Here is a 25,169-nt window from a genome sequence, read left to right as displayed (position 1 = left end):
CCACACTTTCAATTCTTCAAATAAATCCTTCTGTGGGCAGGCCGGCCACGAAGCAGTTATTCACAGCAGCATACGAAAGCAGAAAGAGAGACTCTCATGATGGCTACATCTCTTCTTCGCCGCTGACACTGTAACACTCCCCTCTATCAGTCCCAGAAGCCCCAAAGAGCATCATAGCAAACAAAACAGGGCTGTCACCACATGTAGAGATACACCTCAGTATTTCTATCGCCCTTTCTCCATCCTTTTTTTTTGCTTCCTTCCTATTCTTTACATGTAGACAGGTAGAATGATGGATGGATGGATGGCTGGACAGACCCTGTCTCTCTGTTCATCACACATTATGCTTCATGAGCCCCGCATTTCTCTGGTTTGGACGGCTCCGAGGCAATCTGATCCATTTCAAATTTGGCCTCCCACTGATTGGTATGTCAACACAGGCTTGATTTCAACTGCCTGCTCAAATGTGACTGTGTTTGTTGTGCCGCCCATTCAAATCCAGCCGAGATCTGATGCAGAGGTGGGAGCGGGGCTCATCAGATTTGAGCAGGCATTGTAAATCCAGCTTGTGTTGACTGACACACCAATCAGCCGCGAACAGAGCCGAGAGCCTGTGTTTGTGGCGCAAAACGCTGTCTTTGCCTTCAAATATGACGTCTTCATTTTGTTCTCGCTTTATCTTATTTATTTATTTATCGCTTTGTGAACATAGGAAACGATGTGATTTGTTCTTGTATTTTTTTTTTTTTTTTTTTACTTTGGCAACGCTTTGAAAAGAGCACAAATATCACACGTTGGCGACTGAAATGAAGGATTTGATCCAGCAGATAAGATGAAGAGGCAGCCGGGTTTTAAGAGAGCTCTCTGGAGGATTTGGAGTTGTTGGGTGGGTGGGGAGGTGACAGCATGTGAAGGGCCAGAGCCACAATCAAATGACTGCAATTAGCAGAGGAAGCACAGGAGACTAGTGCCCCCAAGTGTTCACTTGATGTATAAATACATAAACATGGCAGTCTGGGTGAAATTACCTGGAAGGAATCGTCTTGTTTTTGCTCCGTACACCGACTCTGTGTGTTGGCACCTGGATGCTCTGAAGTCGTCAATTTAATTGTTGAGAGGTTTCTGTGTAATCACCACGTGTCTGTCACACCTCTTAATGTGAAATCATAAGCTGAGCTGCTCAGGCTGCAGATTTGCTGGAATGGAATTTAATGAAATTTTCTTGAACATTTGCTTCTATATATCCTTTAAACTGTGTGTAATCAACTGTAATAGACAGTTTTATAGAAAGTAGGTTCGCGCTTGACTGCTCTCTGATTCATGGATGGATTCCTCTGTATAACCCTTTTAGTGGCAGTTCTCCGTGAAGAAGCACTAAGACTGTATTGACCTATATTATTTCATGTATTTTGGCTTCAAGTCGTTCTTTTAGCTATTCTTCTCTTCTGGTGTGACCCGACATCTGTAATCTTTTAAAACAGGACGGCCTGACGGCATGCATCACTCATCCATTTCTTTGTTGGTGGATGACATCCACAGGCAGAGTGCCATCAATAGGTAACCAAGGTGAACCGTGAAGGCCAGATGACTCAAACGATTTCAAAGGCGGCCATTGTTATTTTCTCTCTCTCTCTTTCTCTGTTTGTTCTGCAAAGCGGGAAAGCCACAGAGTTATCTCGAACAGTAAGCAGTGTCTCATGAAAGGATATGGACCCCGAAAACATACCTTTATTAAAGCAAGCATAAGCAATTATTCTAAAGGTCATAGTAAATCAATGTTGGTGAGCGAGAGACAAAAAAGAAAAGCTTAATTTATTCTGACTCAGTGTCAGCTTTCTTCATCTGAATATCCCATTAAGCCTAATGCCGCACCCCATCCTCTCCCTCAGGAGCTAAAGTCCTGTCTCTGTGGGAACCAGCTGATAGCAGGTAGACTTTGCCCTAAAGAGGAACAACTGCTTCCTGGCTGTCACAGCAGAGGTAAGGCAATACATTATGAACTGTGGTTGTAATCAGCTTCTTTCAACATCAACCTTAATTAAATACCTCTTACAAGATTTTAAATACACAAAGGGTTCTTTAAATAAATTTTTTAAAAAAGCTTTTTTTCTCATGCTGAACATAATGACACTTTTGAATCTGAACAGAAACCGAGTCCACTTCATGTCTTATCATGTAGTTTCACTTCATTGTGTTGGCTGCCTGACGAAGCCTGAGTAGAGAACAGAAGAGGATTTTTATCTCTTAGATGATTTCTTATAAGAGCAAAAGATGAATTAATTTACAAAAAAAAAAACCCAGTGAATTAATGTTATTGTATCACTGGTGGGTTTATTTTAAAGTGCTACTGTTTGAAGCTATTCAGTGTGCTCTCTTACTGCTCCTCATCATTGCTTTACCACCACTTTATATTGCAGAGCACTGATCATTGATGCACTAATTATGACTTGCTCAGAAATACCAACTTAAAGGGAAAAATGTATTTTATTTTCTTGCTACTTATAAAACCGAATTCTCAATATTTTTATTATTATTATTATTATTATTCTTTCTGCTCTGTGTGCCTTGTCTTTCATGACGACAGCTGGATTTCCTCTGAGATCAATTAACCACGTTCTCTCTGACCATTAAAAATACATACAGCTCTAATAAGTTGGGGGGGTTAAGGCTGTAATTATGGATGTTAGTTATGGCTCACTGTGTGTTTGTGCAATGCATCATTTTGTAATTATCCATTTATTTGTTCCCTGCTGACAGCGCCCCATTTGCCAGTTTAGCATCACTGATGAAACCCCAGATACTGTCTAAAAAGATGCCTCTGGGCCTGAGCTATCACCCTAACTTACCTTCATGTGTGTTGTGTATTCTCTCTTGTCAGTTTTGTTGATGAAAAAAATCGGGTTATTGAAATTAGTGAAATGGAGCAAACAAATAGCAGCACCGATGAAGGATACGAACTTCGCCCTCCTCCCTACAGCCCTTCGAACTATGAACAAAACTCCTACTCAGGAATGGCATACCAGGTCAGTGACATCTGAATACCAGAGGTAGTCTTGTAATGTATGCTGTAAACTGTATTTTAATTGAGGGTTTATGACATAACTAATCTCAGTAAAACACATCATCATCGTGATATCATAAAACATTTATTTAATCCAAATAAACACTGCTTGTAAATACAAACGGATAGCTTGGAAATGAAAGTCAAGCTTTCATTTTTACCATCCTTCTTCAGGTATGAAATGATGGCACTGCGTTTTGAAAACAACTGTGTGCCCAGATCTAAGTTTATTCATTTACCACACAGGGAAATATTTTGTTAGAGAGAAATGTGACACTTTTTGTGTACATTAACATAATTTTGGCTCAGTAGTTGATCTCTCTTTTAGAGGGACTATGTAGAGTTATTTTGAACTGATTGGTTTACTGTCAATCACCCAACTTTGAAGCACAAACAATAAATTGTCAACTAGTGTGATGCTTGAATGATACTGAAAAATTAAATGACAATAACAAAGTTGGTCTTCTATCACCTGTAGAACATTTCCAGGATTAAAGAACTGATGTTGTAGCAATATCTTGAGAAACTCATCTGTTTGTTTATCTTTAGTTGAATTGATAACTGCTACAAGTGCAGCTGATCCAGAACACTGCTGCTCGCATCCTCATTAAAACTAGGAAAAAAGAACATGTCATCCCAGTTGTAAAGTTTTTATACTGACCCCTGCAGCTCAGGGGTCAGCGTTGCTGTTGCTGAAATGTCCTATACAAATAAATTTGGTTTGGAAACTTCCCTTTCCAGTTACAGTCTTGTTTTGAGTGCATAAACTTTGGACCTACTATATGCTGATAATGAATTTCTGTAAACTTCTGACCGACGTTGTAGGTTGGCAAGGGGAACATTGCAGTCATCTCCCCTCCTGAGTCCTACAACAACATGATCCATCCGGAGGACCCACCTGCATTTGGAGGTGACCAGTATGGTGATCAGGCTCCGCCTTTATACGCCAGCGAATCAGAGGAGATTGGTTTCAGTGTCGCTGCGATACGGCGAGGTGAGAGCTAAAGAAAGAGAAGGTCAGAGGAATGAATGTCTTTCTCACGACCTAAGGTTTTGTTCTTCTTTAGGGTTTGATGCAGAGTCACTGAAAACAAATTCCATTTTTAATAGTGCAGAGCATAAACAACATCATCCTCCAGCCTGCATTCCTTTGACAAACTCTCCATGTTGTTGTGTCTTTTTCATTTCTCTCTGCTTTGCTTTGCTTTCTGTTTTCTCTTCTTCTGTTTAACAGGTTTTATACGGAAAGTCTACCTGACCTTGATGATTCAGCTGCTGCTTACTGTTGGGATCATCTGCGCCTTTCTTTACTGGTGAGACACAGACTCTCTAAGGAGTTCTTTGAATCCCTGTCAGAAGTCTCTCCATAAAAATAGCTGCCGCGTGGCCTGCCTTCGTGTGAAAGCACGCCTCATGCAAAAGTAACGAAAGCAGAGTTGCCACCATGGATATATGAGCAGCGTCATGGCTTATATCCTACAGTGGCACCTAATGGTACAGTAGAGATTATGTTTTAGTTGGCATTAGATTGAAGCATTTGTGTTTCGCAGCAAAAGGCTGCAACTGCATTTTCTGACATGATGTTCAAACCCTGCATGTGAAATGCTCTGTCCTGTGTTACACTTGCAGCAGGCATTCATTCCTCTGCTTCTATTAAATAAATTATGCCTCTATTAAACAGTGCTCTGTTTTTCTTATCAAATAACAGGGACACACTGAAGACTTGGGTTCATGAGAACTACTGGTTCTCCTACACCATGATGTAAGTCAAAACACTGATTTAACCGTTTTCATCCTTGATCCATGCCATTTTTAGTTCATTAAAAACTTCCATGCAGCAACCCAAGGAACTACCAGATACATAGCGGTAGTTTCACTGCATTTGTCTTTTTATAGGCTGCTTATTTGATATTTATGATGCACGCTATGCTCACCATTTAACAGGTCAGTGGTGGTGGTCCTTATTCTGGTTTTGTCCTGCTGTGATAACATCCGTCGCCAAGTGCCCCTCAATTTTATAGCTCTGGGTTTGTTTGTGAGTAGAAGCAGCACCATCCAGGCAGCAAATTAAAACACCACCATCCTTGCTCTGTTTAATGGGGTTTTTTTCTGTTTGTCTCTTCTTTTTCTCTCTCAGACTGTCGCAGAGGGCCTGATGCTTGGATCTGTGGCAGCGTGAGTGTTTGTTTCAGAGGATAACCTCCACCTGATACCAACTCATTTGCACAATAATAATCCGATTTGATCCAAATCTGGTAACGTGCTCGACTCCAAGCTTGAAGGCATCAAACTAGATATCATTTTTGGTGGCTATCCAAAAACGAAGGCCATGGCATCACATTTTCAGAGATTTTGGCTGGGGATAAACCAGAGGCATGACGGACTCAAATCAATTTCTCTGCACCAGAAGAATTTTGTGTAGTTATGTTTTTTATTTATTTATTTATTTATTACATTCTGTCAGTCTGGTATCTCTTTTTTACCTACAAGTCAATCTGTCAGAAATGTCAGAAATATCAGCCCAGGAGTGACTATCTCTAACCCTGGGAAATTATCATATTTATAGAATTTTGCTCAAATTTTAGATATAGTGCCTTGCAAAAAATATATATATCTATAGCTCTAAACATTTACACATTTTGTCACATTGTAACCACAAACTTTAATGCGTTTTATTGGCACGTAGACCAGCACAAAAGACCTCATATATGTGGAGTGAAAATAATGCATGGTTTAAACGTTCTGAAAAGTGTGGCATGCATTTAAATTCAGACGCCTTTAGTTTGATATCTTCAATTTAAAAAAAAAGTCACATACTGAAATATTGTGAGTAATTGAATCTTAGTATAAATACAGGTGTTGTTTAAAAGCATTACAGGTTTGTATTAAAAAACAACAACAGAACCAGGAACACAGCAGACAGGTCAGTGGAGAAAAGTTGTGGAGTTTAAAGTCAGGCTAGGTTGTAAAACAACAACCCTCAGATCACTCTTCAATCTACCATTCCACAATGAAAATCGAACTGCAAATCTATCAAGGCTATTTCCAGGATCATCTTAACTTAAAAAGCGCTCATTAAACTTTTTAGTTTAATGCAAAACACTGGCTGTGGCAAAAAACTAATACTGTACATCTCCTTTTATTGCATAACTTGCTGTTGACAAACCGTCTCCATTCCTCTTGAGCTTTTTTGCCAAGAGGAATGGCCAAAAAAAAAAAAAAAAAGAGTTGTTAAAACCAGGAGAGACGGAACATAACAGATGTTCAGCTGTAATTGCTGTGATAAGAGGCTCTATAAAGCTTTGAGTCCAGAGGCCAGATCCAAATTTCTGACTCAATTTCCAAATCTGGTTTAGAAACAAAAAATAATGTCAGTAAATCATTTGAATACCTCTTCACAATTATATAATAGTTTTAGTCAATCTTGCACATAAATCCCAGGTAAAAAAAAAATATCGGAGTTTGCTACATGCCAACTACTCACTGACAACTGGTTACTTTCAAGATGCATCTCCAACATGCAGCGTCTGTTTGATATATCTGTCTGCAGGTATTATGAAGCCGAGGCAGTTCTGTGGGCTATGGGCGCGACGGCTCTTGTTTCCTTTGGCATGAGTCTATTTGCCATGCAGTCAAAGGTAAGATCAGTCACACACTCTGGGCTTGTGTTTTACAGCACAGCCAAAAGTGACATTTTATAAACTACAGCGGCTTATCGGCCTCTCATAAATATCCGCGCTGCGAGATGTGTTTCCGTTGCAGTCATCTGGAACATGTTGGCCAGGTTTCCTGATGCAGCGCAGGCTGAGGTTTAATGCTTCGATGGGATTGCTGTCCAGGCAAAACTATGATTATTGCTGAAATCGGTGTTTGTGTCAGTCAAATAATTCCTCCCATCCACCAGCTCGCCTGAACTCCTCTGAGCTGTGGCTATCACTGTAAATCTGTGATTACTTGCAAAGTCACAGCATTCATAATGAATCTGCTAATAAATTTGTTTACTCAAAAAAGGACTTGAGAAGAGATTTTGCTACTTTAGTAAGTCACATGTAAACAGTAATAGAATTTACCTGAAGACTGCTGCAATATATGTTTATGTGTTTGTGTGAGTTTTTTTTGTTACATTATGAGGGGGATGGAAATTTACTGTACATCTATATGATTAATAAGCCTATTTGCAAACTTATATGTTATGTAAATGTTGTGACTAAAATTCATGGCCTAATAGAGACAAACTGGTTGCCATAAGCTTATTTTGGGGATTCATTTTGGTTAGGTTGAGAAATGTCGCTTCAAATTATTACGGTGTTGTGTATGAACTGGAAAACACAGCAACTATTCAGTCTTTGAAGAATTCCTGGAAGCAGATTTTTGTTTTAATTTAGAAAGAAAGAAGTGTTTGTTTAGACACATTTCTGCAGTGAGATACACGAAAATCACACAAAAGTAGATTCTACATATTTTCTAAAATGAGCTAATTTTCTAGTTTATGGTGGAGCTGAATGGTGCTTCTGTTATTTGTTGTCTGTTAAAGGTTTTGAACTGTTACATAAGAAAATGTAATTTTGAAAAAAAACTCAAGCAAATTGGTGGGGTTGCAGGTCTTAATTTCTTTTTGCGATTTTGTTCAAAATGCAGCCTTCTGCCTCAACACTTTTTGTTTTGACTGCGTGTCGGGGTTATTTTCTACCTACTTTGACCACTGATGATTTAAAGTACTTTTATGTAATCTAATTTTGTTGCACAGATAGAAAGGAGATCACTCAAGTACTTTCTGGTTTGATCAGGAGTCATTAATATCTTACACATCTGAAGACTCCACAAAAGACAAAACGTCAATAGAAAACGTTTGTAGTATAAAGTATTCATAAAACAATATTCTGTGGGGGAAAAAAGTGTTAGGCATTTTTATGAAAACACTTCACTACAAAGCGGATATGTGTTTCAAATTAAGTTCATTTTGTTTGCATGACATAGAGGCAAAATGTGGTCTTTATGTTGCTCCACTCCCGGTTATAGACTGAATATTCAGTAAAAGCTGCTGTTTTCATGATTATGATTTTTTTTTTCTTACTGAAAGTCTGTAAGGAGTTTTCTGAAAGTATAGGTTAGTATGTTACTAATGTTCCTGGTTCTTACTAAGAATAAAACAATGTAGATCTAAATGAATGAATTGGCAGAGTGAGTGGCCACAGTCACAACCAGTTAAGTTTTACAACTGGTCGTTCGTCTTGCAGCTCCCAACACCTCTTTCACTGCAGTTCACACTACGCACAGAGCCTTTTCATCTCTGTCACTGCGAAATAAATGTCATACAGGCCACCTCGCATGTTCAGCTCATAGCTCCTCAGGTGATCAGTGTTCTTCCTACAGGGGCCATCTTTTTACTGTCCGTTTGAAAAGGCCACGAGGGCCAGTAGGTCATATCTACTGTCCTCCTCGGTGCCTCGGCTCCAGCTTGTTGATTAATAGCTCTGGACAATTATATCCAGAGCTATTAGGATGTTCTTTTTATGTGGAACTCCAGTATGTCTTTGTCATTTCACTGCCTGCAGAGCCGCTCAGCTTAGCCGCAATACCACAGATGGCCTTCAGGATAAATGAAAGAATTCCTGTGCAGCTTTTATTTATTCATTTAAAAAAACATTTTTCTTCAGCACTGCATCATCATATTTTTTTTCCCTCTCCTTTGTTTCTGTCATCAGTGGGACTTTACCGCTGGAGCTGGGTGCTTGTGGATGTTTGCCTGGTCCTTATTTTCCTTTTTACTGATGTGTGCCATCATCCGATCACAGGTAACAATGTCGCGCTTATGCATGTCTGCGGTAAGACCAGACAGGGCAGTAGAAATGTTTTACAGTCTGCCTGGTTTTATTATCCTACTGTATTGCCAGTGACCTATAAGCTGAATGGACTATAAAGATGGACACACACCTTCTTAAACCTCCAAGGGGTGACACATCTCTCCGAATGATGCATATCACTATAAAACCCTGTTCTTGGCATTTGCTGGTCATAATGTTTAGAGAATTAGCAAATGTCCACAGTGTTTAGTGTTTTAATTTGATCAAATGGAACTGAAAACGAACGCTGCAATTTTAAGGGGATCGTCACATAGCTCTAACTTCACTTTCCATGCAGTGCCTTGCAAGTGTTAGTGTTTATGTGACAGACCAAAGTAAGGCAAGTCAAGTTTATTTGTTCAACACATTTTAGCAACAAGACAACTGAAAGTGTGACTACTTTTTGTGTTTTATGGAGACATAAAAAGTAGTGCATTATTCTAAAGTGGAAGGAAAACACATTCAAATGAAACACCTCCAGAAGTCACAAAAGTTAAAAAAAAAACCAACCAAAAAAAACAAACAACAAAGAACAACCTTACGTGTGGGGGTGAATCTAACACTGCACATCAACCTGAGCACATGATGGTGGCAGCATCATGCTGTGGGGATCCTTTTCCTTTAGCAAGGACAAACAGGTAAGTTGTAATGATAGATGGATAGGAGATACTTCTTTTTTAGATATTTATTTTGGTCATTTTTAACTTTTCCATCCACAAGTGAAAAGCACACAATGCTGCAAAAACAAGACAAACAGAACAAGGAAAAAACAAAACTAACACAGAAATAGATTAATGCTATTTAAATTCCTGTCAATGACAAGAGCACAAAACTCTGAAAGAAAACATATTTGAGGCTACAAAATTCTCTGGACTGATTTTTATAGAGCCTTATTAACCATGGTTTTGAAGGAAACTTGGAATTAGGGTTGGAAGGAGGGTTGAAGGACAGTCTGGATTGGGGTTGGGAGTAGAACTGGAATTTGACTTGGAATGAGTGTTGGACAAACGGTTGGATGGAGGGTTGAGTTGGAGTTAAAGTTAAATTCCAACACCCATTCAAATTTTTACCAAACACAATGAGCTGACAGTATTCACACTGCATTTTCTTAGGAAAGACATTTAATTCCGGTTGTAATTTGAATTTTAAATGTGCTTACACGCATTTGTGGAATAAATAATTACAAACATGTGTTGTTACATCCCTACTTATTTTACCTCTTGTTTCTTTCTGCAGTTTCTCTACATCTTCTACGCCTACCTGGGAACTGTGCTGTTTTCTTTAGTGAGTACACTCATACCTCCATGACAGCCAGAGATTGTCTGCAGCGATCTGCATCAAAAATCAAATGAAAACAAGTTTTGAAAAAGACAAAAACTGACATTAAAGAAGCTCTAAAGTCAAGCAAATGTTTGTGACTAAGCTTTGATCCCACAGGCCATGTGTGCTGCCACCAGTATTAGTCCCTGTCCTTAATGTAACTCATATGCCCCCCTGTGCCCTTTCGTTCTTTTCATTCTTTCATCAATTATGCTCTTCAGAACAGCAGTGGGCTTCATTTGTGCAGCCACATTTCCTAAGTGCTTTTGGCACTAACAGCAAATGTTGTGACCCATCTTGTCAACTAGCGGAACAGACTGCAACCTGCATGCAGAGCCGAACACGCTGTCAGCAGCAAGTCACAACTTATTTTCAACTGCAACACTCCAGCTGCACAATAATTTATGTCTGTTGTTTATATGCACAGTCTCATCCCTAGAAAAAAAAGTCTGTGTTTGTTTTCAGAGCCTAGCTAATAAATGCCCTTTTCTCTTTCATCATACAAGTACACTGTCTTCAGATGTCAGGGATGTTACAGCGTCTTTGTCTGCCTGTCTCTCTGCAGTACTTGGTGTTTGACACTCAGCTAATTCTCGGGGGGAAACACAGGAAGTATGAAATCTCTCCTGAGGAGTACGTGTTTGCTGCTCTCAACCTCTATCTGGACATCGTTACCTTGTTCCTCCTCCTGCTGCAAATCATTAACTTCTGTCGTTGATTTTCATCTTACACATTGTCTATACCTCATATTACATGACGAAAGGTAGTAATGTCACATTTAAATTCAGACATTTGCAGTGTGGGTATGATGAAGCTTTTATCATGCATCAGGATGCTGAAATATTTCCCAGTCATACTGAGTAAGCTTGACATCACTATTGAAGCTTTAAATATTTGTTAATATCCTGGTTTGTTTATAAATGGATGTAAAAACTTTAAAATAAAATACATTTCATTAAATGTGTTTTCTTTTTTAAAACCTTTTTTTTGTTGTTGTGATCAGACTTGAACCTTGCAAGTTTTTTATATCCATGTTCAAGGCATCTGAGACAACTGAACGTTTCAGAGCAGCGATGACTATGCACACATAGAAGTATAAAAAAACACCCTGATATAAAATCAAACACTTCATCACTCAGTTGGCTCAGACACTGATAAAAATAAAAAGTCACTTCACCAGCCACACGGTGTGCAATCATGCAAGATTAACATTTCAGGTAAGCCTCTGATCTATTTAGTATGGTGAATTTGTAACATTTTTTACTGTAAAAAGTATAACTCATTTTTATAGTGGGTTTTAGACATTAGAAAATGTTTTTGCAAACAACATCCATTGAAACTTTGTTGGTCTCGGCTCCATGAGAGCAGTCTGTTCTCTCCGTGGCGTAGGCCGTGTTGCATTTTCTCGCCTCATCCTTGGGTTGTTCCTTCCCTTCAAACCAACTTTATAGTATTTTCATATTCTGGGCACGAAGAGTGGTTGTTTTCACCTTTAATAATCTCACTGCCTTTTGCTGCACAGAAATGTTAGGGGAAGTAAGAGCGCTCACTCTATTTTTTTTTTCTGCTCCGTTGCCAGTAAGTGGTGCCTATTTGACACCACTCCTTTTGAAAGGGCGTTTTTTTCCCCGTCAAGATAACAATCTGTTTTTAGTTTGCAACAATAGGCTGTCACCTTGTGTGGTTCGATGACAGGTCATCAACCATATGTCGTTGTAGTGGAGTGGGACTCAAAAGGCTGTTATGTAAAAAAAAAAAAACCAACATGATTTAAAGTAACTTGTCTGGTTTGACCAACAGTGCTGATGTTTTTTCCCCCCTCCCTTATTAAGATTTTTTTTCTTGGCTTTAAAATATTTTTGCCCTCAAGGAACTCAACTGATCTGAACAGGACTTCTTTGACTATTCAAAGATTTAAAAAAAAAAAAAAAGTAATAACTACCAACACAGTAAAACTTAACACAGTTTATTGGCATCACACACCAAACAGTTTTCATATAAAGAGGAAATGTATCAAGTATAGACTATGAAAGTGCAAACAGCATTTTAAGAATTAGTTGCTTTACAATAGAAAATCTTAATGAGTTACAAAAAGTCGTCATTTCTTAAAATAAGTCACCTAGAGATCAGAGGTGAAATATAAGTAAAGTAGAACCTTCTTCTTGAATTGCAACCATTACAAACCCAGCATACTATTTGACCAACAAACATGTCTCCTGTGGTTAGGACCCTTGAATCCATCATATCTCCATCATCCGTATGGCACTGATAGTTTAAATACTTGAGCCTTGTATGAAAGCAAAAAAAAAAAACTGCTGCTAGATTTAGTGTTCCTCTATGTGTCAACTTTTATAAAAGCTAATTTACTTGAATCAGACATGAGTCTGTACATAAACAAAATGAGTTCTTTAAAGTCAAACATGATTGTTTTTCATGTCGAGTTATTCACAAGTCATTAATAAAAGCAGAAATACCTACGTTATATTGCAACTTTCCTCAGATACATGATACACATACAGTCTGTGAACGTACTTCAATGATACAAATAATTTGCCTTTTTTTAATCAAATAAACATAGGGCACAGAATACTCACAATATTTTAACAGTTACATATTTTATCAAACTATTTAACAATCCATTTTGTCCATCAGTGTATTGTGTGAACGAACAAAAAGCATCATGCTACAAAGATCTGGATTTAATAAAAAAAAAAAAAGAAAAAGACTGGAGTTTGTGTTTTCCTGCCAAATGTCACGAGAGAGACACTTCTTTAAGGTAACAGGTGTTTTTGTGTCTGTGTGAATAGCACTCAGAAGAAGGTGGAAAAAGAACCGAATCATGAAGACTGACATAAAGGCACTGTAATTTCAGCTTCACAGAGAAGTGCTTCAAAGATATGGATTCCCCATTCACACAGTTGGGAATTTCTTTATGCACTACCCTGCAGAGATTAATCCACCTAAGCACAACTTGAGCAGTAATAATTAATGAAAATAAGACTGGAAGTGATTGCCTTGTTTTCTCATTGGCTGACCTTCCCTGGCGCATACGAACCGGACCTCTCGTCTTTCACATTAAACATTCAGCTTAAGCATTATTTTCACACGAACTACAACCAAATTCAAAGCATTCTCTTTAGAACGTGGGAGCTGAATCAAACAGAGCGCTCCCCTTCGCCCCCTCCCTCCTCTGGATCTGTCAGCGTTTCTCATTTTTTAAGCTCCGAGGACGCTTCCTATTCAGGCTGATCCTCGGAGATGAATAACCATTGTCAAGACCATTCTGAAATATTTTTGAGTAGGCCACCTGCTTTTTCAGTTGAACAAATAACCTTTTTTTTTTCTCTTCTTGGAAGTTTCTCATAATATCCACTACCACCGCAGTGTAAAACTGTTCAGTTTCACACGGCACACGAAAGCTTTTAGTGAGCGGGATTTGAAAACTGAACCACAAGCTCAAACAAAAATATGGCTCAGGATGTTCACATTTAAAGTTTGTGAGTTTGTGGTAATCAGGCACAATTTGCTTTAAAAAAATCCACTTGGTGACTGCAAACTGTGCTTTTATAAGTCAGTGTTTGGCACCTATGAAGAAAGCAGATTTGGATGGCAATGAGAACCATCTCTCCATCTGCATCCTATAGAAAATGTTGATGTATGAATATAACAGCAACAGATTTCATTTTCATCAAGATACAATTTCTAATTTGTTTCAGATCATCTTAGTGCGTTCATTGCAGTGTGTACTCACGATACTAAAAAAAAAAAATAATAATAATCAGTGGTCTTATTTCACTGCTGGCCTACAGTTCCTGCACTGAATTTAAACTGTAAATGCTTCTTTACACGCTCCCTAGCAATGTATAGCTGACAAATTCTTTATTCGCAGTACATTCTATACCAGCAGCTCCAGCAAAGCTGCTTTCCGATCTGTAGTGGTTTTTGGACTTCAGTGAACCTCCTCGTCATCCCAGCCAGGCGCCTCAAACCAAGTGCATGTGGTCCTCCCACTCAGAAGAGCTGGTGCTGGGCAGCTGGTCAGAGGCATAATCAGACCGTGGACTGTCAACATGGCAGCCCTTTGAGCTCGCACACTCGCCATGTTCTCCACTTCTGTCAGGCGCCGCCGTGTAAGGTAGCTGCATGGTGTCCAACCCCAACAGATCCAACTGAGTGGGCCTCTCGGCGACGGCGCTCTCCTTCTCCTCCGTGTTGCTTGACCTCTGCGTGCAAAACCCCGCATCTGCCATCGCCTCCTGAGGTTTCCTGTCATCGGGGAAGACGATGAAGCCGCCGTTCTCATTGTCTTGTGAGCATCCTTCTCTGTCTTCAGGAGGCGGAGCCACGTTGGGGTCGGTCGGTGGGATCAGGGTTATGCCCTGCGGATTCATATCATGAAACCAAGCCATAATGTTTCCAAGCAGATTAGCATTCGTTGTCAAGGCAGACGACGACGACGGTTCGTTGCTGCCGCATGTGGTCGAGTCTGTGGAGGAAGAGAAAAGGCCGGTGGAGGAGTTGCTGCCCAACAGAGTGGCTGGTTTCTGCGCCCGGAGACGGATGTCACAGTGCTGCATGGAGGGGGGGCCGCCGGGGCCGGGAGAGTACTGGCCACTGATGTTGCCCAACCTGGCCAAGTTATCGGCTCGCTCCAGCAGCTCTGAGCTGCTGAGAGAAGCTCTGGGGAGGACGTCGACGCCCAGAGCGGACTGCTCAAGTCTGGAAGGCAAGGAAGTACCGATCGCACCGAGCGAGGCTTCGTTGGCGAGGGCATCATGATTGGAGCCAATCTCTGTCATCCTCGAGTCTTGGAGAGAGAGCTGAATGGCCAGTAAAATGTTTGGGTCATCCTCATCCAGGGAGTCGAGACCCTGCAAGAGCAAACAGGATGCAGGATATCAACAACGCAAGCTGAAAAATACTGTCTGTTTTAGGGGTCTGCAACCTGCAGCTCTGGAGCCACAAGTGGCTTTTTGCACTTTCCACAAAGGCTCTTACTAACTTTGGCTAAAAATGGACAGGAACAAGCTAATGCTTTTAAATAAAGATACAATAACAAAGCACGATTTTAACTGTGTTTTTATATTTGCACTGAATTTCCTTAAAAGAAAACACTAGAAGTACCAGCAATGTTTTAGGATGCGTCTCTCGCCACTAAAGAATCTGATAAAAAAAAAAAAAAAGAGATATCCATCCTTTTGCACGTTTCTTTATTTTAATCCTAAAAAAATAAACACTGGTTCTTTTTCTTTTTTAAAAAAAGCTGGTATATATTTGTCTAATAAGTTGTCATTTTTCAAAAAGTCATGTGACATTTGTGGCTCTAAATGAGCTTTATCTCACTTTCCAAAGAGCAAAATTGCTTTCGGTTGTAAAGGTTGCAGACTGTTTTGTAGAAAATCAGAAGTTTTATGTTATTTTGTGCATGTGTTGCATGTTCTTCTCTGACTGTGTCTAGTTTTAAGCTATAAATTCCAAAAATTGTATAGATATGGAAAAAGTTAGGACCTGATAGGAAGCCTTTATCACTTTTCAGTGTGTTTCTGCAAGCAAGTCTGCAACTTGCTTACAAAAGAGTAACTCAAGCCTAAGCCAATTTTTTTTCAAGAAACTGTTTTATTTTAATTAAGCTAATGCCAAAGTAAAGAGAGGATGCCACCTGTTGTAAATATTGATTATTTAACCTGAAATGGTTTCCCAGCTGAAAGCCTTGGGCTCATATGAACCCTGTTAAATGTGCACTCACCATCAAATGACCTTGTCTGCGGCCACCACCAACATCCTGGGCTTCTTTTGTTGGAAATAAATAGACAAAAAAATACACATACATGAGTCAAAATTACAGTCATTAAGCTGACTCTACAGTTGTTCCTAAAAAGCAATTTAATTCATAAGCAATTATCACATGTCCTCCATTTATTCCCAGTTCAGAGCACATAGCTACAACCACCTGGCAAACTACTGACCTTCAAAGTTGAAGCAGAAAATGTACTAATTATGAGCATTTAACTGAAATGAATAAATGGTCCTTGGCACAGCAGTGCCTCTTTGCAGCCTTCAGAAATGGCAAATCACCTCACACGGCCAAAATAAATGTGATGAACAAGACTGACTGATTTAAAATACTGGGCTGTTCAGTTGTAATTTTCCTGATTTTGTATATTCAAACAAAGAAAAAAAATGCTGGATTACTCTGGAAATCAGCTTTGAAGTTCAGGATATTTGAAGAGAAGTGCTAAATGGTTATAAGCAGTTATAATCCAACTTGGCGTAGAAACTTTCTTGGGATCTAAACTTTGTACAAATTCAGATTAGTTGGTCCAAGAGGATGAAAGTAAAGCTAGGCCACCTTCTCAGGTCTCATCATGCCCAAGTTTACATCCGAAATAAACAGTTAAATGTATTCACCTAAATAAAATATGGTTTAGAAGTAAGTGTAACTAAAGAAACCTATAGAGTCGCCGGAATAGTGTCTCTTAAGAACTTTTACAAGTAGGGTTAAAATATTACAAAATCAACATGTATGACACTGAAAGTAATGGTATTTTAATCAAAAAAGTAGCATTTCTTAGTAATATTTAGGACACAACCTAAAGATATTTAGGGTGTGTCCTAAAACCTGATTAGTTAAGTTAGTCTTCTTATATTTTCTCTTTAATACATTTGATAATCCCAATAAATATCACATTAAAGATGGAAAAAGTAAAAAAAAGATCATGGCTTTTCATTTTTCTACAACTTTACAATAATCATATAACAGAACTCACTTCAAATCTCCACAAGTATGTATCTTTGTCCTTTTATTAATACATATAATTATCAATAGTAGGTGTTCAATTAGTCTAAACAATTTTCCTAATGTGAGAATCAGCACATTAACACTTTTAACTGTTAAAAAAGCAACACTTTTAACTAAAGCGAGCAGCATGTGACAAATCAAGAAGAATTCACAGAAGAAATCTTACTAGTAGCTCAGGACAATTCTCTGTTGATTTTTAACATTAAACATAACAAAAGGGAACAAGAAAATAAGAGCAGTACCTAAAGTGGAGTCGCTGAGATCATCAGGATCAGGTGTGTTACTTCGGACACTGGACATGTCCCCTCGTCTTCGCTGTCGATGTCTCCTTCTGTACTGGAACTCTGCATATTCCTTTAAGCAAAACCAGGCAATGCCATTAACATTAGAACAACTAACCCCAGTAGCGCTTGTCATTAATAACCAAAAGCAAGCTGTAAACCGGCCACTTTGATTTGTTGAGTTTGATTGGCTTTAAACGCATCAGTCCTGTTCTGAAAGTGAGAAAATACTTGAGTCCTTCTGATCTCCAGACCAAGCCTGGAGTTACTGGATTCAGAACATAAAAAGTGGAACAAAAATGTCTGGGAAGGTCTACTTGTGCAAAACTAACTCATCTCACCAGTGAGGATAATACCTCAATAATTTTTCGACTGATTTCTAACTAGTGTTATTTTACAACTGGAAAAACATATTGAACGCATCTCCAGATGCTCGATGATTTGCATATAGCATACATGCAGGCACTTCTTTCTTTCTCAGAAACAAGAAGCAGCAGCAGCTGCCGAGACGGGGGTTTATCGTTTGATATATGAAACAGTCATAAACTGAACATCCAATTCATGTACCATTTCTTTGACATTTGCTACAGATTCACTTCTAATGGGCAGAAAGTAATGTAGCACCCAACGTTCAATTAGCCAAAAAGCCATCTTCTAATACAGTATTTCTCTTTATTACAGAGAGAGAGACTGTGCTGCACATGATCATTATAGAAAGAAAATACAGTGCAATGTGATACTAATGAAATGTACCACTCACTGGAGCATAAATGTTGCAGAATCAATTCAGCAAATCTCTTAATGTGAATGCAGTTTTTAATTGCGAGATAATCTATACACATTTTACCAAGGAATAATAATTGAACAATGTTAATATGATAAGGATAAAAAGACTGCGAGCCAATAATTGTGTATACGAATTGCAGGTCTTTTATAAGGTGGTGCACCTAATTTAATAGATGAAAACTTAAAAAAAAAAAAAAAGGTATAATCCAGAACATCAAAGGATTTCCCACAAATATTACTGGGTGATTCAATAGCCAACAACATTTCTGATCATTAAGTGTATGTGTGTGTTCAACAAAGTAATGAAAAAATAATGTTTATTTGCCTTCACAGTAAACTCAAGTTGATGTCAGTTTGGAGTTGAAGCTCTGAGTTTGGGAGCTGTTGCATGGTCGAACGCTAAATAAATAAAAATTCCAATACATCTGCCATGACGCTCCCATAACTAGTTAGTGTTCTCATGAATAAGTTGCACGTCCTGCATTTTTTAGATCCCGGTATTTAAAACTTCAAAAAACGATCAAGAGTATTTCTCAGTCAATCTTTTCATTCATTAGCAAAAGTCACCGAGTCACATTCATATATAATCAAAAGGCTGTCAGCCAAATTCTGGCTTTTATGTTTCCGCCGTGCTAAAAATAGCCCCACTATGAAGCGATGTGCCGGCATTGTAAGAAGCATGGAGCGGGTCCATCTGTAGCTGTGCCTGTGAGGCGGTGTCAGCCAGCTTTGATTAGTTATCACGGTCTTCCAATTAGCTGCTGCAGCAGAGAAACGGCAGCTCTTAATCAGGGGACGGATATTTTAAAAAGCATCTGGTGAGAATATTTACTTTGTGCTATTAGAAACACAAGCCCACACTAATCTGACAACAAAGCAGCCTCCAACCCTGTTTGTTATTTAGAAGCATGCGAGAACAAGGAGAGGAGGTGAGATGACCGTCTGATCTACATGTACACTGGTAATTTGTTCTTTTGAAGAGGAGCAACGCTTCTCTGCTTCATTAAATCTGCTCTCCTGCTTTGTGTACTTGTGCTTCAAATGGCCTTCAGATTACAGACTACTTTACTAAAGTAAAACTGATCATAACAACGATCTTAAAGAGTGATGGATAATAGTCTTGTAAAATCTTGTTCTGTTGTATTTAAGGTGACGGATGCTTTGTAGGAAACTGAAGCGCTGTGGCAGGGGAGTCAGAGGTGACATTGTTACATGCCAATTTGGAGGGCATTTTTCTACCCCAACATCAACCTAAGTGATCCACACTTTTCAAAACCCGGCTCTCACGGAAAGAAGATTACAGTCCCTGTGCTGTGTAGAGATGCAGGGCGAGAAGGAGTAAAATGTCTGAGCCTCCTCATGGAAACACTCTGCTGTCAGTTTTACCGTGGAGAGGCTGAGATAAAACATGAAAGATGATGTTAATATAGCAACAAAGGATTTTTTTTCTCCCCTTATTTCTTTGGGAGCTGTTTGATACCAGCTAAATAAGTTTTGGTCGTGGGTCTTATTATTGTTTTATCTACGGACAACTGCGAAGAAATTATTGGTAGATTTTCTGTTTATCATTATCCAGGAACACACAGTTTTCACACATTATTTATTTTGCGGCTGCTAAACTAAAACATATTATTACAGTTCTAATATTAGCATTCATGTTTTGATACATAAACACGTGCAAGATAATAGTGTTTTGCAATCACTGTTTAACTTTAGCCACCTATTTAAAAGAACTAATTAATAAATCAATATTTAAGCACTGAGACCAATTTATAGTGTGGCGGCTGAAAAAATAGGTTGCCTTGTTATATGTACTTTCCATTTCAGGAAATGTACAATGTGGTGGAAGACCAAAGAACAATCTGAAATAGGTGACTACTAAATTTAGTAGAAGTTTTGAAAAGGAAATCTGTATATTGCACAAAATATTAGCTCACATTAAAACTGAATCTATTTTAGAAAACAAATTATAGTCATAAAGCATCTCAGCTTGTTGTAAAAGGCTTACATTTTATTGTCAAGTTGTTTTCATGGTAGGTATTCCACTTTTATTTTTGTTATTGTTGCCCATTTGTCTTTTATTTGTCTATTATGACTTCCTGGCCAGGTCCTGATTATGACAGAGATCTTGACCTCAACAGGTTTTTATCTGGTTAAATTAAGGTTTAATAAAAAATAGGTTCCTGTTTAACCTCCGCAGAGCCCTGTCCTCATCAGCACATAACCTATGAGGAAATATTACTATATTTCATAACTGAGGAAACAAACCAATTTAAGGGGACATTTGAATACAAATCAGGGTAAATGTATGATTTTAGCTGTCTGTGGATCGGAGAAATGCACAATAATTTAAACCTCCTTATTTTCAAAACTTCCCCAAGTTGTACATTATAAGGCCACCATGAAAAAACACGTTTCATAAATACATGGAGAATATAATCAATATAAAAATCATGTCCATATTGTCTGTATGTAAACTTCAGACCAGAATTGTAATAAAGGAGTAGATTTCTCTATTAAGTCTGAAAACAAAAAACTACGTGATCAACACATGAAAATTCAACATAAAAAATCCTGGAATATCATTTTATATTTTAAGATTTGCATAGGGATGTGCATTTATAGCTTCTGTTGAGCATGCAGGGGAAATATATGTTTTTAACAAGCACCTGAGAAAAATTCTTGACATTTATTCTTTTGTCAGCTGACCTTTTTCACTTGCAGTGCAGTGGAGAGGGAATAACTCTGAGGTATTGGTGATGGACACTGTTTAGACAGAGGGGATCATTCTTTGTAACTACTTTTTCACTGAAACTGTTTTTTAGGTCATGTAATAGAACTGATCCATCATCAAAATCAATCTGTTTTTTCCCATTCATTTAATTGTAGAGAAATGAAGACAAAATCTTTACATACTATCAATCTATAAAACGTTCAGTAGTCTACAGCTCAAGTGTAAACCAAAACTGTGCAGGTAAAGACTGTAAGATGATAATCAAGACTGATAGTTTTATGACTCCAAGTGTTGACCACAAATATCTGTAATGAATGTGCTATTACCCAGAGACATATACTCAGGCTTTTGCATGAGTGTAACACTTTTAATCATTGAAGAGCGCACAGGGGAACACCGTGCCATCTGGCTTGCTTCAGTGTGCAGAAAGCAATGGGGATCTTTGGACTGTCATGGTTTGTCAGTGCTGCTTCAAAGCACATGTTTTAAACAGGAATGGGAACAAGGTTTAGATGTTTGTTTTAATTTCATAAGAAGGTCTTGAGCTCCAGTAATCAACTAAATCAGCAATTTATTAACTGTCATTAGCTGTGATATTAACAGAGTAGTGATACAAATACATTAAGCAAATTAAGCACCTTCAAATCAAAAATAAATTATTCTAAGAAATCATAGGTATTAGAGTGAAGCATGTTGCTTTACCACCCGAAATCTAAAATAAGAGCTTGATTACTGAAAAGCCTTAATGACTAATATAACGTAGCTTGTGGCAGGTTAGGTCTGTTCATCTGGCATATGGAATTGAAACCATTACCACAAATCAGTGTGCAAAATTGCATTTAGTGGGGTGTAATAATTAAGATGTTGTACATTTACCTTTTATTTTAATAATGTATTTGGCTAGTTGGATGGACCGCAGCTGTCTTCAACACTCACAATGGACATAGTTCATAAAGAGTGCTGGGCTAAGTGTGTTCAGTCAATACTGTCCCACCCCTAACATTTTTAATTGAAGAATATTTTCATTCGCAAAGAAGTTTCTCATAAGAAATGAAACCTGCATCTGGAGACCAAGAACAATGTAAAACTGAAAAGCATTTTTGAATAAAAAAAACATCCCTGTTCCTATTAAAAAACAACAACAACAAAATAAAAACATGTCAAAAATTGTTTCTAGTCTTTTAAAAAAATGTGTGTACATTTCTTGGCATTGTAGCAACCAAATCATTCTAACAGATTAGTCAGCTTCCTGCCTGGTTACATAACTCCAATTGTTTTTTGGAGAAACGTATTTGCTACAGACAGAGCTTCCCCAAGAACTACAGAAAGAAAAGCACAGCCACTCTGAAAGTGACCTCTGAGCAAGCAACTAACGATAACCTGAACAACCCAGTAGCTGATAAGAAAAACAAGCTACTAAAGTGTTTGAGACATGAAACTGATCAGTTCAGAAGAGGCCTCCTCTTAAGATGAAATTGCCAGCAAACAAACACAGACCTAACACTTCAGTCGGTTCCAAAACACCATTCACCTGCCCTTCTTACTATCAAGAAGACACTAAGGTTTGGAAAATCATAAGACAATGCCAAACATCATTACTATGGACAATTTCAAACAAATGTGAACATGTTAAAAAGATGTGATTAATCTTTGAATGACAAAAGAAAATACGTGAACTGGGAAAAAATGTGTACTACACCTATTAAACCTTGTTACTTCATGCCCTTTCATTAGGGTCAAAATAATCAATTTGCAGATCAGCCATTGACCTTTTCACATTACAACTTCAGCCGAAATGAAACATTGGCTAATGTTTGCATCTTCTGCTAGAAGTTTTTAAGGTCAAGCAACCAATAAAATTTACATTTTGTTGATTTGCATGTTGAAGTTTTGTATTTGACGGGTTTCCATAAAGTATGTTCAGCCATTTTCAAAGCAAGAATGAATATGTTCAGACCAAACAAAGGATTTGCATATCTAAATTGACAAAAATATTATAAAACTTATACAATACATCAAACTAAGACATGAGGATGGTAATTACTGATTGATAAAAGTGGCCGGTGATTTCTTGTCACAACTTTTCCTGTGCTGTACTTTTTGTTTTGTCTTGACACGCACGACTTGGTAACAAGTGCTAAGATGTACTACAATAATTAGAAGTCACTTCAAAAGGACAAAAGATTTCTTCCAATCATCTGGGTATCTAGGGTTACATTTAAAAGAAATGAAACCACAAAAATGACAATTTCTCAGTTGAGAACTGTCACAGTACATGGTTTAACAGTGTATGAAGAAAATTACATAAACAGTTCTATGTTCAATTATATGTATCAGTGGAATACACATTATTTGGCTGAATTTGTTGTTTAGTAAAACAAGTATATTCTTGAGCAAAGGTATTTTAAACAAACACTCCTTTACCTCAGGTGATGCAAAGCCTAAATATTCCCAGTCCCATGTTCCACCTGCAAAACTGTTGGGAAAAAGACAGAAAATTATATCTATTAATAAAATAATTATGCACAACAAACATAATAAAAATACATAAAAATATTTAAAGCATTTAGTGATCTGCCTTTCTGTACTCTACCTGCGTCTGGGAGCTTCAGGAGAGTCATTTGGGGCCACTCCTCTTGCCACCGAGGCCAGAAACTCTTGTCTCTTCTGCTGTACAAGACATGCAGCACGAATGATTTTGTGGCGAGGAGTTCGCAGGTAGGGCCTGTTGACCTTCTGAGCCAAGTCCTCAGTCACCATTTCCAAGTCGGTCTAGAAGCAAAAAGATGGTGAGCTGGCTGAAAGAATGTTTCCCAGGAAAGTTAAATAAGTGTTCTTAGGAAATGTAAGCAGACAAAGTTTAAAGTTCAATATATCTATGCATCTCAAGGTCACTCCAACAACGTTCTGGTAAACGGGTTGGTGCAAAACATAGAAAACTAAAAAGGAACACTTTTCAGAACCAGGAAGGTACTCAAAATGAATTCAGAGCCAGCAGTGAAATGTAGGAAGCTATTTATTTACGTGTCTCTGACATTGAAAAATGTCTCCAACTGATTCAGGTTGTAAGAGAGCAAGATTTTCCCCAGATCTGAGGAAGGCTGGAGAACAATGAAGGTTCTCAGTTTTGTTTTTATGACTAAACTCTGTACCATGAAACATGTTGGATTTGAAAAGGTTAGCAGTGTTTTGGAAAAATCAGAGTGAAGGTGGAAATGAACACTTTTTTAGAATAAACACAGACTTCTGTTTTACTAACACTAGCTGTTTTACTAACACTTGCTGAATTAAGATACAAAACTTTAAAATGTTAAATTCATAATAATTTTGTATTTATTTTTTTTAAATATTATTAAAATCCTATTTTACAGAATCGCTGATTCTGATTTTAAAAAATAACTAAGAGCAAATAAGAGAATAGCTAGAACAAGGGTTTTGAAGTTGTTATAGCAGCTTCAAAACTCCCAAAGAAAAAAAATATATACCGTCACATTTAAGTTATTTTAGTTTATTAATCTTAGCACGGTTGCAAACTAACTAGTTTTTCAGGAGTTTCACTACTTAACCTTGTTCCCTCCCTCCTAATGCTACATTTGACACATCAGATGGTGGCGGTATAGAAACATTCTCCTGCCGACCATTTAATGTCCAACATTAAATGGTTGGACATTAAATGGTTAAGATCAAAACTTCTTCAGACCCGGTTAATTGTTTACAAGAATCAGACATTTGTAGTACAAGTCAAACTGCAATACTTTAGAAAAGCCGATTCTATGTCAGTACTGGTATTTATACATCCAATAACAAAAGATGAGATGTGCTGGTTTAACGGTGGTATGTGGGGAAGATCATGAGCTATAGGTCTTTAGCCCCCCCATCTGTAATGGCCCATGTAAGATAGACTTGCTGTGGAAGTTGGTATTTCTTTTCAATAAGATGCTCTGAAACCTGCATAAGCTCGTAGATCTCCTTCTTTGTGCTTTTGGGCTCTAGAAAGAACCCATAAGGATAAGAGCACTTTAGGATGCGGCGGGTCTTAAGCAGCTCTAGGACCGCATCTTCAATGAACGTAGTATCAGGGGGGCCTCCTTCCCCTAAACAAGACAAGTAGGAAGAGTCAGAAAACACAATTTAGCGCGTCCTTTTAATCCCACCTACATTATTTCACTTTAGTTTTAGAAATCCGAGAAACAAAGCACCTCTACAAAATCAATTCCAGGTTTTGTTCTTTTAAGTTACATATGTAGTGTCAAGAGGTGCACTGCCCTTTATGTGTTATGAATTTCAATTCTCTTACTTTATGCTGACACTAATTGTCTAATTTGAATACATTTCTTTCCCAAGA

At 38.1% G+C, this 25,169-nt stretch overlaps 2 protein-coding genes across 5 annotated transcripts in view; one reads left to right on the top strand and one right to left on the bottom strand.

Annotated features, from left to right (window-relative positions):
* Positions 1 to 1,885: 1,885 nt before the first annotated feature.
* On the top strand, positions 1,886 to 11,178 carry LOC102234558 (protein lifeguard 1-like). The gene is made up of 11 exons (XM_023330326.1): positions 1,886 to 1,980; positions 2,879 to 3,023; positions 3,887 to 4,055; positions 4,296 to 4,374; positions 4,770 to 4,823; positions 5,006 to 5,096; positions 5,199 to 5,236; positions 6,612 to 6,699; positions 8,767 to 8,856; positions 10,141 to 10,188; positions 10,790 to 11,178. The coding sequence occupies exons 2-11, from the start codon at positions 2,919 to 2,921 to the stop codon at positions 10,940 to 10,942; spliced, it is 915 nt and encodes a 304-aa protein (XP_023186094.1). The 5' UTR covers positions 1,886 to 1,980; positions 2,879 to 2,918; the 3' UTR covers positions 10,943 to 11,178.
* A 996-nt stretch (positions 11,179 to 12,174) lies between these two features.
* The window catches only part of ankib1 (ankyrin repeat and IBR domain containing 1), a 37,406-nt gene continuing 24,411 nt past the window's right edge, over positions 12,175 to 25,169 (bottom strand). For all 4 annotated transcript variants that reach the window (XM_023330252.1, XM_023330250.1, XM_005810784.3 and 1 more), the window contains 6 exons: positions 24,773 to 24,918; positions 23,418 to 23,596; positions 23,249 to 23,300; positions 17,266 to 17,377; positions 15,971 to 16,014; positions 12,175 to 15,095 (listed from right to left, as the gene is read on the bottom strand). In XM_023330252.1, the coding sequence (XP_023186020.1) occupies positions 14,208 to 15,095; positions 15,971 to 16,014; positions 17,266 to 17,377; positions 23,249 to 23,300; positions 23,418 to 23,596; positions 24,773 to 24,918 (1,421 nt within the window). In that variant the 3' untranslated portion in view covers positions 12,175 to 14,207. The remainder of the gene's footprint in view (positions 15,096 to 15,970; positions 16,015 to 17,265; positions 17,378 to 23,248; positions 23,301 to 23,417; positions 23,597 to 24,772; positions 24,919 to 25,169) is intronic.

Source organism: Xiphophorus maculatus, chromosome 3 (assembly GCF_002775205.1).
Source record: "Xiphophorus maculatus strain JP 163 A chromosome 3, X_maculatus-5.0-male, whole genome shotgun sequence".
Classification (NCBI taxonomy): Eukaryota; Metazoa; Chordata; class Actinopteri; order Cyprinodontiformes; family Poeciliidae; genus Xiphophorus; species Xiphophorus maculatus.
Note: the sequence above shows the minus strand (reverse complement) of the source record. Positions and strands in the feature narration are given on the sequence as shown.